The sequence below is a fragment of the Micropterus dolomieu genome, linkage group LG02 (assembly GCF_021292245.1).
Source record: "Micropterus dolomieu isolate WLL.071019.BEF.003 ecotype Adirondacks linkage group LG02, ASM2129224v1, whole genome shotgun sequence".
NCBI classification, from domain to species: domain Eukaryota; kingdom Metazoa; phylum Chordata; class Actinopteri; order Centrarchiformes; family Centrarchidae; genus Micropterus; species Micropterus dolomieu.
Genome location: NC_060151.1, coordinates 25,939,345 through 25,951,076, shown reverse-complemented (window position 1 = coordinate 25,951,076; position 11,732 = coordinate 25,939,345). Strand labels below are relative to the sequence as shown.

The window sequence follows — 11,732 nt, the reverse complement described above, 5'->3', positions numbered from 1 at the left end:
AAACCTGACTGATCTAGAGAAGATCTGTGTGGAGGAGTGGGCCAAAATCCCTCCTGCAGTGTGTGCAAACCTGGTGAAAAACTACAGGAAACGTTTGACCTCTGTAACTGCAAACAAAGGCTACTGTACCAAATATTAACATTGATTTTCTCAGGTGTTCAAATACTTATTTGCAGCTGTATCATACAAATAAATAGTTAAAAAAAATCATACATTGTGATTTCTGGATTATTTTTTTTAGATTATGTCTCACAGTGGACATGCACCTACGATGACAATTTCAGACCCTTCCATGATTTCTAAGTGGGAGAACTTGCAAAATAGCAGGGTGTTCAAATACTTATTTTCCTCACTGTATATTAACGGGCGGTCAAGCGACAAACAGCACCATAAATTACATTTACTACAATAACAATTGTGACATTGTTACCCAAGTTATAGCCCCCAGTCCTTCGCAAGATGCTGATGAATCTCTTCATTCCAACAGATTCAAATTTGTTCATGGATTTTATTTCATGTTTTTAAGGTAATTGCGTCACACAATATGACATCAGACATTCAGAGCTTCATTCGTAAACTGCAATAGAAGCTTTGAATGTTAAACAATAAAGACGACCATGTGTATTTATAATGAGTACAATCCTTACTTAAAGGCTGCATCTATAAAGACCTTTTCATTTGAACCAGAGTTTGGCAGCCAGCCAGGTAACATTAGCATGAAAACTGTTGCTCAAACCTTCCCTTTGAATTTGCCACACGTGTTACTATTCACCATCTAGGTTAAATTTCTTTAAGTACTATGGCAACAAAAAGAATTATGATAGTTTATCTTGTTCACCACAGCACTTGCCACAGTTATCTTTTTTGTGTCCGGTACCCCTGTAGCCAACACTTGCCATCTACCAGACCTTGCTTATCTTGCTTATTAACAAAGAGAAATGTCTGAAGCATTGACTTGGTTACTTTTAAATTTCAGCAAGACACCAAAGCAATATTAACACTAACATTTCACCAACCAACACGTCACACTTAGGTTAAGTGACGACACTTCGCCCAGCTCCATTCCCTAATGAAGACCACGAGATGCTGTTAGAAGTACCAAAAAAATAAAAAATAAAAACACTAGTATGTGAACCTTTGAGTTGACATGAATTTGTCACACATTCTGTTCCCAAGGTCTAAAGTAAACCTCCATGCACATGTTTAGAACAGTATTTACCTGATGGGTTTGGGCAGACCCATGGGTGTCAGGTTGTTCTGAGGTTTGGGTAAAGTTTTGCGAATTCTAATAGACGACACCTTCCCTCGTTCCTCGTGCTTTTGCACCACCTGTGATGATGAACAAAGAATGGAAATAACCTAAATCAATGAAAGCATTACATAAAACAGCAGTGACAAAAGTATACACAAACTACAGTCACCAAATCTCCATAAAGTTAAATCGGTTTCAACAAAAACGGAATATTATATCTTTATGGAGGAAGGATTGATTGTATGGCTGTTGTATTAGACAGCACTAGTAATATCTAGGTGTACCTAATAAACTGGCAACCAAGTGTAAACCCAGACAAACATGTTTACATGTACGAACATGTGATAACATAAGCGAATGTCAAAATGGGACTCAATATAAAATAGTGTTTTTACACCTTCAGTATACAATGTCAAGATAATGTATACCTTGATTTCAGAATCAGAAAAGGCCTTTTCTTCTCTCAACCCTACATCTTCAAACTCCTGACTGGATGAGCTTGTGTCCTCGCCGTCATCCTCCTCTTCACTCCTTCTTTCAATCTGACACTCCAGGGGATTCCCGCTGCAAAGAGGCAGACTTGATCTTAGCACAGAGCTAAATCATTTGAGCATCTTATTACAGATTTGTGTGTGTTACCTGCTGCTAGAGTCTAAGGCAGCACTAGAGGAGTCAGTTCTTTGGAGGAATCCTGGAAGGCGCCACGGTAAGGAGCTTGATGAGTACGAAGAAGAGGAGGTGGGAGAGGAAGGACTGGAAGTGCTGGAACTGGTAGCAGCTCCCCTGCTGTCAAATTTCTTAGAAAGGAAAGCCAGGGGGCTTGAAAGGAAACAGGAAGCAAGAGCTGAGAGGGAAGTGCTGGGAGAAAGTGCAAGACTAGCAGACAAGTGTTGGGTGGTGCTGTCATACGGGACAGATCTTCTGGATGGGTACACCTCCTTTCGAAGGCAGAGCGGGGCAATCTCCCTCTCCACTTCGACACTGCAGACTGTGTGTCGACGAGCACGCTGCAGGGATTTGTGTGCATGATGGGCAAGAGGAGTGTGGGGAGACTGATGCTGATGTGCTGTGTGAATCCTGCCGTGATGGGGTGAATACAGAGGAGAAGTCCAAGGCATGTCATGGGAACGGAGGGAAGGGATCTCTGGGCAAGAGTAGCTGCGTAACAGGCGCCGTGAAAGGCTTTTTTCTGATGAGCGTCCTGCTGTACCCAGGTCTGCATCATCCATAGTGACTGAGTTTGTAACCTCTTCACCTTTACGTGTCCTGCTGTGCAAAACCCTGCATTTCCTCCTTTGGTTATCTGCTCTCCTTGGCTTAATGTTAACCCTTCTTGCGCTAGACCTTAACCTTGAGACACCGGTGCTGCTGTAGTTACTGGCTTCAGCATCAGTGGGAAATACCTCATCTGCCAAAGAAGTAGCACTCATTTCTTTCTCATCCAGGACATGCTTAACGCCATTACTTAATTGTACATAGCAGTCTAAATGAGGCTGCAAGGGTGAAGGAACAAGTTGGTGATTACTTTCCAAAGGTGTCATTTCAAAATATACAGGGTCCGTCGGGGTTTTACCTTTGCCTTCTTTAGACTGGTTTTCTTTGGTTATCAAATTAAAGTTATTGATACATTGCTTTGTCTCTTGAGTCCCACCTGACGCAGATGATTCAACAGCACCTCTAAAACCCTTCTTGGGTCTCTTGGACGCCCGGTTCACCTCCATTGTCCTGGTCTCCTCTTTCTGAACATGCTGACAGGTATTGGGGACAAGGACCTCTGATAACAGTTCCTGCTTTCCTTGTTTTGTAGAGGTGATTGCCACAGTGGTTTCCAGATCCATACTGTTATCAATGTTTACATCAGATTTATCAAGACCTGTTTTTGACTTCAGTCTTTTGCATGAACCACGGGGCTTGACCTGGCTGCTGCTGTCCTTTTGGCAGTTCTCCGATACGCCACTGCTTTTATCCAGTGAGCAAACCAACATCGCATGAGAGGAACATTCAATCTGTGTGTTAAACGCTGCTTCATTTATCGTAGCAAGGCTTTCTTGTCCACCTTTTCCTTTCCTATTTGGTCTTGCTGAAACCGCCTGTCTTTTTCGAGCAGGCTTCACCGTTTCTTCCTTATCCACCATTGTATTTGTCGACACAACTTCCTTCCTTGTTGGTCTTAGCGCTCTCAATACGCCACCATCTGAAGCCTTTGTATCCTTTGTAGATATATCTGCAGTCAATCTTTTCCTCTTCACAAAGTCTTGGGAATGACAGTCCTGTTTCAGCGCCCTCTTTGCTCTCCCAAGACTTGCAGCTGAATAAGTTTCAGTGTTTACCTGACACTCCAGTTGCTGAGTATCCAAATTAGGCTTGTCACTGTCAGGTAAGATATTTTGGAGGTTTTGGCAAACCAAGTGGCAACTTTCAACTTTCCTGCCATCGTCATCCCCATCATGCTGAGGACAGTCTGTGTCAGGCAGATCATGAGAGATGGGGGAAGATAATGACAGTGTTTTCTCAATATCTCTTGAGTCAGCTTTTGATTTGACTGAATTCCTGTGAGAAACCTGCTCATCAAAAACCTCTGAGTAAGACTCTTCCATTGTGACTTCAGACGTTAAAGTAGCTTTCTTTGCTTCAGTTCTATTTCCTCTACACCTCCTTGGCAGTGGTTTCAACCTGACAGTCAGTTTGCCTTTCTGGTACTCCTTAGTACTGGACAGGTTTAACTTGGATTCATGTGAGGCACTTAGACGGACGGAGGGGTGTAACAGTATAGAGGATCTAATAACAGACCCATTAGATTCGGAAACTTCCTCAGAAACAATGCAGGGTAAGGGGCTGTGTTGCAACAGCACAGAATCAGGTGAGTTTATTTCTTTCTGAGTAACAGCACATTCATCTGGCTGTTCAGAGCTGTGTGTTGACAACTCCAGGTTAAATGATTTTTTTTTGGAATAGTTAAGAACAGTTTCTGCATTTTGAGCATCCTCCACTTCACTGAGCCTCCGATTCTCACATTTTGCTTCTTGATGAAAAAAATCACTTGGCTCTACGTGTTCATCATCAGATGTTTCATCAGCCTGTAGCTCACAGTCACTGAGTTTATCTGGATCCATGGATGGTGGAGGGCTATTAGCTCTGAAGAGTTTAACAGGACTCATTACTATCTCTGTGAAACTCGCCATCTTCGACCTGAAGGACTGAAACAGGGGGCCGATCACCCATCCCTTCGGGGCAGATGCATTTTCTAGAGTGTTTCCAACAACCAATCCTCCGCATGTATCCATGTCAGATTTAGTGGCATCAAGATTCTCAGTGGGATTGTCGACTACATTTTCAGCAGCAGAGACATTCTGATTCTTCTGTGGGCTTTCCTGGTCCATTTGTCTATAATAAAAAACAGCAAAGGGAAATTCAATTTTCACATAAATAAGTTAGAAATAGTGGCATTGTGTCAAATAAAAACACCTACATATATACTCAGCAAAAACAACACCTCTCACTTACAACTGCTTTTATTTTCAGCAAACTTAATGTGTGTTAATATTTATATGAACATCCGTCCTTCCCATCTCCTGTAGTGCTTTCTTATGCATCTCACAGTACAGACATTGCACTTTATTGCCCTGGCAACATCAGCAGTCCTCAAGCCTCCTTGCAGCATACCTATCCCCGCACTCACACAGGCACCACAACGGTTTTGACCCTTCCTCAGCCCTGCGTCAACTCACACTGGAAACGTTTCAGCAGCGGACCGTTTAGCCTGCCCCACGTTGTTGACTTGTATTTTATTTGTCATTCTGTGTGCTTCTTCAACTGATCAGTTTTCCCCCAGTTCCCTGCAGGGCAGAATTTCTCCACATGGAGCATTTCAGAATAAGAGCAATTTGCCTGCAGGAATTTTTTGAAAAAATTTAGATTTAGTTGATTTGGTAAGTAGGCCTTGATTTTTGTGCTTCTACCATGGGTAAGAAGGCTACATAGTTAAATAGTTTCTTTTTTGGGCTGTTTTAACTGTGTTTATTGTACAATCGAGAGTCTGTACAAGGTATTTTATTTTGGAAATCGACCGGATTCTCTTTGCCATTTCTGGGACTGACTTCCTGCTAGGCTCATCTGCTCGGTGCTGCTTGACGCCTCTTCCGTGAAAAATAGACCGGCTGCCTATTCTTCGCGCAGCAGAGCGGAGAGGCGCTTCTGGTGTGAGCACAAGCACTACAATGGCAGCGATTTGCTCCGGCAGCCGTGGCTCAGCTGTAACGCAGCGCACATCGACGCAAACAACTGTTGCCCCTTTTCCACTGCTATGGTACTGCAGGTCATATGAAAAACGACTTAACGCCTGCATCACATACATAATGTACATAACTGAAAAGAAGGTTTGTCCCACTTCTGTATCAATCAAATGATTATCATGCATACACACAAGCTAAGAAAAAGGTAAATATAACACTTACTTATTTTGCCACTCTGCTGCACAACCAAAATCAAATCCATCCTGCAAAACAAATACACAAACATGTTACAGTTGTTTTAAGACAATAAAGCAGTGTTTGGCTGAGTACCGATACCATCTGAGCTGCTTATTCAACCAACAAGAAAACACTCAAATGCTGCAATTTGTGAAAAGCCATTATAGGCTCATTTTCCAAATATAAAATGAGATGTTTTTTCAAAGCACTACACTACTAATGTGGATTTTAACATATTTAAAACTCTATAGTTTTTGAAAGGCAACACAATGAAGACAATGCATATCTGCAGTCTAAGCGTTAATGGGTCACATTAAGACCCTTGATTGGTCGTCTGTGTCAGATGCAGCAGACCGTGAAGGAGGATTAAAATCACTCAATTAACCTTCACACCCAGTTTACTGTACAGGTCTCCAATGTTGACATACACAGACACACAGTACTGCTGCTGCGCAACAGATTAGACTTACATGAAAAATACTATAAAGGGCATGCAGACAGATTGTGAGAGAGATGAACAGAGACACAGACAGGATCGAGTGTGGGAACATCTAGAGCAAGAAAGATAAATCTGACCTTGTTTTGTTTCTCATGTCCATGTTGGCCTTCAACTCTTGGCTGCTTGGACTGTGACGCTTGTACCTATGAATCAGAGAAAAGCATGGGCGCTGCATGAGCAGTGACTCATTTGATTACTAAAAGGGTATCTGAACAAGACTTTTTCTTGTACTCCTACCATGCTCCCACTCTCCCTTTGTCTCTTTGTGGGGGATGGATTCTGTCTGGATGGTTTCTGAGCTGCTCCGATGTCTGTATTGCTCTGCTTTTTGGACAGCTGTCCTCTGATCCCTTGAATGCGACCGCTCCTTCTGTGTCCAGATATTCCATCGTTCGCACAGCTGTGAAGGTTTCAAAAAAATCTGTCAGTTTAGCCAATATCCAGCATTTTTCAAATACAGTGGGGAAAAAGAAATGCATGATGCATCAGTATCCATCTTGGGGATGTCTCGATCAAGTTGTTTTGGGCCCAAATCCCAATCCGAATCTTTTACTAATGGGTATCTACCGACAGAGTCTGATCTGATAATTTACCCACTGAACAAAATTATAAACCCAACAATTTTGTTTTTGCCCCCATTCATCATGAACTGAACTTTCTTTATGTACACAAAAGGCCTATTTCTCCCAAATATTGTTCACAAATCTGTGTCAGTGAGCACTTCGCCTTTTGCCGAGGTAATCCATCCACCTCACAAGATGCTGATCAGACAACATGGGCATTGCACAGGTGTGCCTTAGGCTGGCCACGATAAAAGACTACTCGCCTTTTTGTAGTGGCCTACTCTTGCTTGCTGGATGGATTATCTCGGCAAACGAGAAGTGCTCACTAACACAGATTTGTGAACAATAGAGAAAGTTCAGCTCATGATGAATGAGGGCAAAAATAAATAAATAAATAAAAGGTTGCGTTTATAATTTTGTTCAGTATATGTATCTGACACAATGGAATAACAGTAGCCTTCTAAATTTGGCACACCTTGTTTTCACGAGCTGCTTGATCCAAATAATGAAATTAACGTGAAGCGATCTGCTAGAGAGACTACAAAAACACTCAGTCCCCTTGAGGTTGTACTGTTACAGAGAGATGCTAATTTTACCTCACAAACAAAACAATGTTTGGCTGAGTACAGACAGAGGCTGCAGAGAGCACACAAAGCAGACAACAAAATTTTTGTTTGGTCTGCAATCAAATTACAAACCGAATTAACGTTAGTAAGTGACAGCTGATTTCACCTGCTGCCGATCATTTCAACCAGCAACGACCTGCACCATCTAAAAATGATAAGCTAGCTAGCTGAATGTTTTGACAGATGACAGATTAGTTACTGGATGAATTTAGCAAATCTGTGTATTTTGCCAACCTGAGTGCCAGAACAGAGTCACAGATGGGTGCGACCAAATACTTTTTCACATCCACCCACTTAAATTTTCACTTGGATATGCAGTGAAAGGCTGCACTATCATTAGGGAGAGCACGCTGCAGCATAAGCAGGCTGAGATGGAAAAAACAAAAACAAAAAAAAACAGTAGAGTTCAATAAAAGGAAAGATACAATTTTCTGCCTTTTTGTAGCAGATACCGATCCATTAAAATATGATCCTTCTCGGGACATCACTAATCTTTATTAATATACATCATACTAACTGAAACCAATTTGTGACAATGATATATTGGTTCTATATATCCAGCATAAATACAATGATTAGTTTCAGGACAGGTGCAGAGACCAGTGTAGGCATTTAAAGCTGCACCATGCATAGCAGTATAAGAGATAAATTTCAATGGAGAAAATACATTTTCCTATTATCAGTACCGATGGAAATGATCAATTATCAGCAAAATGTCCACAGTATGTACTCCTATAGTCTGCAAATCCTACAACATTCAGTCCATAAAGAAAACAAAAAGTGTCAAAAAGCAAGGAGGGGAAAACACACCTACAACAAAAGAAACCAAAAAAAAAGGTGCCAGGACAACTATACCTGGGAGTGATGGAGGAAAGGGGGAGGAAAGGTGGTGGAGGTTCACTGTGGGGAGGTGCACTACAGAAACGGTTTGGGGGAATAGAATCTTCATCCATTGGACAAACTATCTGAGGGAGCAGGTCAGAGGCACAAGTCAACATCCCCTTGCTCTCTCTTTCTCTCCTTGTCTGTCCTTCTCTGTAAATAACAACAACGGAGAAAAAAAAAATCCAAACATGCGGGGTATCATTTCAGTATGAAAGCACTTCAAAATCTTAAAAATGAGGCTTCACTTACTTTTCTGATATCTGGGATGGAGGGCTATTCTGAAATGAAGAATACAGTATATTATATTTCCTTTAGGGATATAACAAATTATTTTCATAATAAATTAAAAAAACTGATAATTTTCTCAACTTATCACTTAGTAATAGTGGAAAGTGGCAATTTTCATCACAAAAAGTCCAATGTCTTGTTTTTTGTCCAACTAACAGTCCTAATTGAATAATTGTTTTCTGCTCTAAAAACAACAGAGAAATACAGAGAGATGCGAGATGATGAGAGAGACAAGATAAACACTTTGCTAGGTTTAGAGGTTGTTGTGAGACCATTTGTGGGGAATTTACATTTATATTAAATTAACAGTCACTCAATCTGATTGAACACTTGTTTTTTTAACCAATGTGTAAATAAAACGTTACTAATAAAATGTGGCTAAGTGTTTTAAAAGATTTAAAAAGGTGTTGTAACACCCTTTATAATCAATTAACCAGCAAAAATTAGGCTCGAAGAAAAAAAATAGATATATATCACTCATATTTTGAATTTAAGCTCGCAGTCTTTGCCAGTCATGGTCGTTGGCACATCAATATTAGCTACTTCTCTTGCACTTGCGAGAAAGGTTGCTTGCATCTCAAGCTAGCTATATGGGAAAGTGGAAACAGACCAGGTTTTTAATCTAGCAGTAATTAAACACGAATACATTTTCAGTGAATGTTTTTAATTAAACGGAAGCGGCGGTTCGATCAAATGAGCGACGTCTACTTGCTGGAATGGACACTGGCTCACATATCCAAAGTTTTATTTGAGCTAACGTTAGCCAATGTCATCGTATCTCACACAAAGGTTATTATAAGAATCCTCAGAGTTCAAGCTTTTAACTACATGTGAGCATAGCTTTATTGTTACTCCGTTAAGAGTGCATTCATGGTTCGGCTAATGCCGATATTCATATAGTTTCTGTAACGTTACCAGGGAATAGCCGTAGCCGGGAGCTGTCACATCTCCTAACGATCAAATGCTTTTAATGTGGCAACTGGATAAATCCTCATTCCGTAGTTAATTTGCAAACAATTATCGTGGCTAAATAATATTAAACAAACTTACCAGAAACGTTTAGCTCAACCGCAGGCTGGTATTCCGACCTCACCGTAAACAAGACATGCCGGACGGCGCCCTACAGCGACTCGTAGATGTATCCGTTTTTACAAATTCAACTACCAGACAGGCGGCTCATCCAATCACAGCACGAGTTCATTTTCCACCGCGCAAGCCCTGTTGGAATCTGACCAATGACAGAAGACTTTGAGGAGTCGTAGGTGAGGGGCAGCCAATAACAGAGCGGCGACAAATGGCAAAAAAAAAAAAGTCTTATATGTCCTCGGGTGACCTAGTAACATTTTATTAAGGGGAGGCGTTGAAATTAATCAATTCGACAAAATGAATGTGATCACAAGTTAGTATTTTCCAGTGAAGATGTAACAATTTGTCACATTGATTACACTTTCAACTAGTAACAATTCAACTAGTTGTAACTTTTATTGGAGGAATATTTTAAAGTTACACATTAAACAATTTTAACATTCCTTCAGTCTAATTTAATACAAATTGCTACTTTTGAGCAAATTGTACCAGGTTTGAAATTAATGATAATTTGCATTGATTATTTTTTGGATGAATGTTTGGTCTGTAAAACATAATATCCTAGCACACAGGGTGACGTGAATAACAATGTGACACCTAAAACATTTCCTATAACAACCTGGACACATCATATGTTGGGTATTTGTGATTGAAAAGTGGCTTCAATGTTTCTCAAACCAATTAACTTTCTTTTGATTGATTAATTCTTACACCGCTAAAATTCAGCATCTTGTCACTTCTGACACTAAAAACATGAACTTGACCTTTTGCATACTTGATTTGAAAGAATATAAAGCATTTCCATTGGCTCAGTATTTTACAACAATGTATTTTTGGGAGGTGATGTATATGAATATATGCAAAGTAGGGCATCTAAAATATGAATATTTGAAGTTGTGTGCTGTTGAACTGTGTCCTCAACATCTCTATATTCTACTTTACTGAAAACATGAATTTCTTCACAGAAAAAGTGCCATTCACTATTGAGGTTTGAAAAAAGCTTGCTGATTGACAAGCTAGTGCAGCAGTACCTTTAACTATTAACAGTATAAGTACACAAGTGTAAAATACTCTATGGTAACAAAAAAGTCTTAGTTGAATTACATGTTAGTGTGCAAAAGTATGTCAAGTAGAATGGCCATGTAAATTTCCATCAGTCTTAAAATGAACCCACAATGTGATTTGGTTCTCAAAAAAAACAAAAAGAATGGTTGATAGCAACACCACATACATGAGTAATTTATTTAAAAACCTTGTACAGAAAATAAAGCCCCTGTTAAAATGATAGATTTGAGACCAAAACCCTGGATGAAGAGATTGAAGAAAGATTCAGGGCAAAAACATGAATGCTGCTAGTGGCCGTGATGGTGATGGTTGTGATTCATTTGATGATGCTGAACATAATTCATGTATAGAGCTCAAAGTCAAGTCTCTTGGAGTTGTAGAACTGAGATCCCTCCTGGTCCTTTCGCCTGCAGTAAACACCACTGCTGAAATAGCCTTCATCCACCCAGTCCTGAACAAACAGAGAATAAGAAGATTAAAACACACCTGGTCAGATTGAGGTTAAAGGTAGAACTGGCCTGCAAGTCAACAATCCAGTAAAGATAACTAGATTAACTAATAGGTTTGCAGTCACATTAGTTTGCAAGAAACAAACAAAATAAATGAGTAAATAACTAAATAAAGTTGCTATTTAATGTGTCGGCATAGGCGCAAAGTTATACGATTTGTGCATGTACTTGATAACACTTTAAAACAGCCATTTCTGTTATGGCGATAAGCATGAAAACTTGAACTGTGTCCCAGTTAACTTACTTTAAAACATCATAAATAAGCAGAAAAATGTTAAGTCCCTTTTTGAGACCTTTTCAAATCTGCAGTCCACAATTTCCCGCTATTTTTATTATTCATTTTCTTTCTTTGTCATTCATGTTAATTGAAATAATAATTAGTCCAATGTCAGAATGCATATTTAAAAACAAAAGTGCCACAATCAAGAACACTCAAAGACATCAGTACACATACTAAATTTGTTTTATGTGCATTTTTACTATATATGTT

The 11,732-nt window shown here is 39.9% G+C and overlaps 1 protein-coding gene across 5 annotated transcripts in view; it reads right to left on the bottom strand.

The window, feature by feature from the left end:
* Nucleotides 1-9,723, bottom strand: part of prr14 (proline rich 14) — a 14,391-nt gene extending 4,668 nt beyond the window's left edge. Inside the window, exons 1-10 of one of the 5 annotated variants that reach the window (XM_046035915.1) lie at nucleotides 9,633-9,723; nucleotides 8,544-8,572; nucleotides 8,265-8,444; nucleotides 6,458-6,620; nucleotides 6,298-6,363; nucleotides 5,707-5,747; nucleotides 1,892-4,636; nucleotides 1,681-1,816; nucleotides 1,220-1,329; nucleotides 495-1,086 (exon numbers count right to left, since the gene is read on the bottom strand). In XM_046035915.1, coding sequence (XP_045891871.1) covers nucleotides 1,035-1,086; nucleotides 1,220-1,329; nucleotides 1,681-1,816; nucleotides 1,892-4,636; nucleotides 5,707-5,747; nucleotides 6,298-6,363; nucleotides 6,458-6,620; nucleotides 8,265-8,407 — 3,456 coding nt within the window. In that variant the 5' untranslated portion in view covers nucleotides 8,408-8,444; nucleotides 8,544-8,572; nucleotides 9,633-9,723 and the 3' untranslated portion in view covers nucleotides 495-1,034. Of the gene's footprint in view, nucleotides 1-494; nucleotides 1,087-1,219; nucleotides 1,330-1,680; nucleotides 1,817-1,891; nucleotides 4,637-5,706; nucleotides 5,748-6,297; nucleotides 6,364-6,457; nucleotides 6,621-8,264; nucleotides 8,445-8,543; nucleotides 8,573-9,632 lie in introns of those variants that run through there. The other 4 variants (XM_046035925.1, XM_046035890.1, XM_046035905.1 and 1 more) reach the window with 4 other exon arrangements.
* Nucleotides 9,724-11,732: the final 2,009 nt, after the last annotated feature.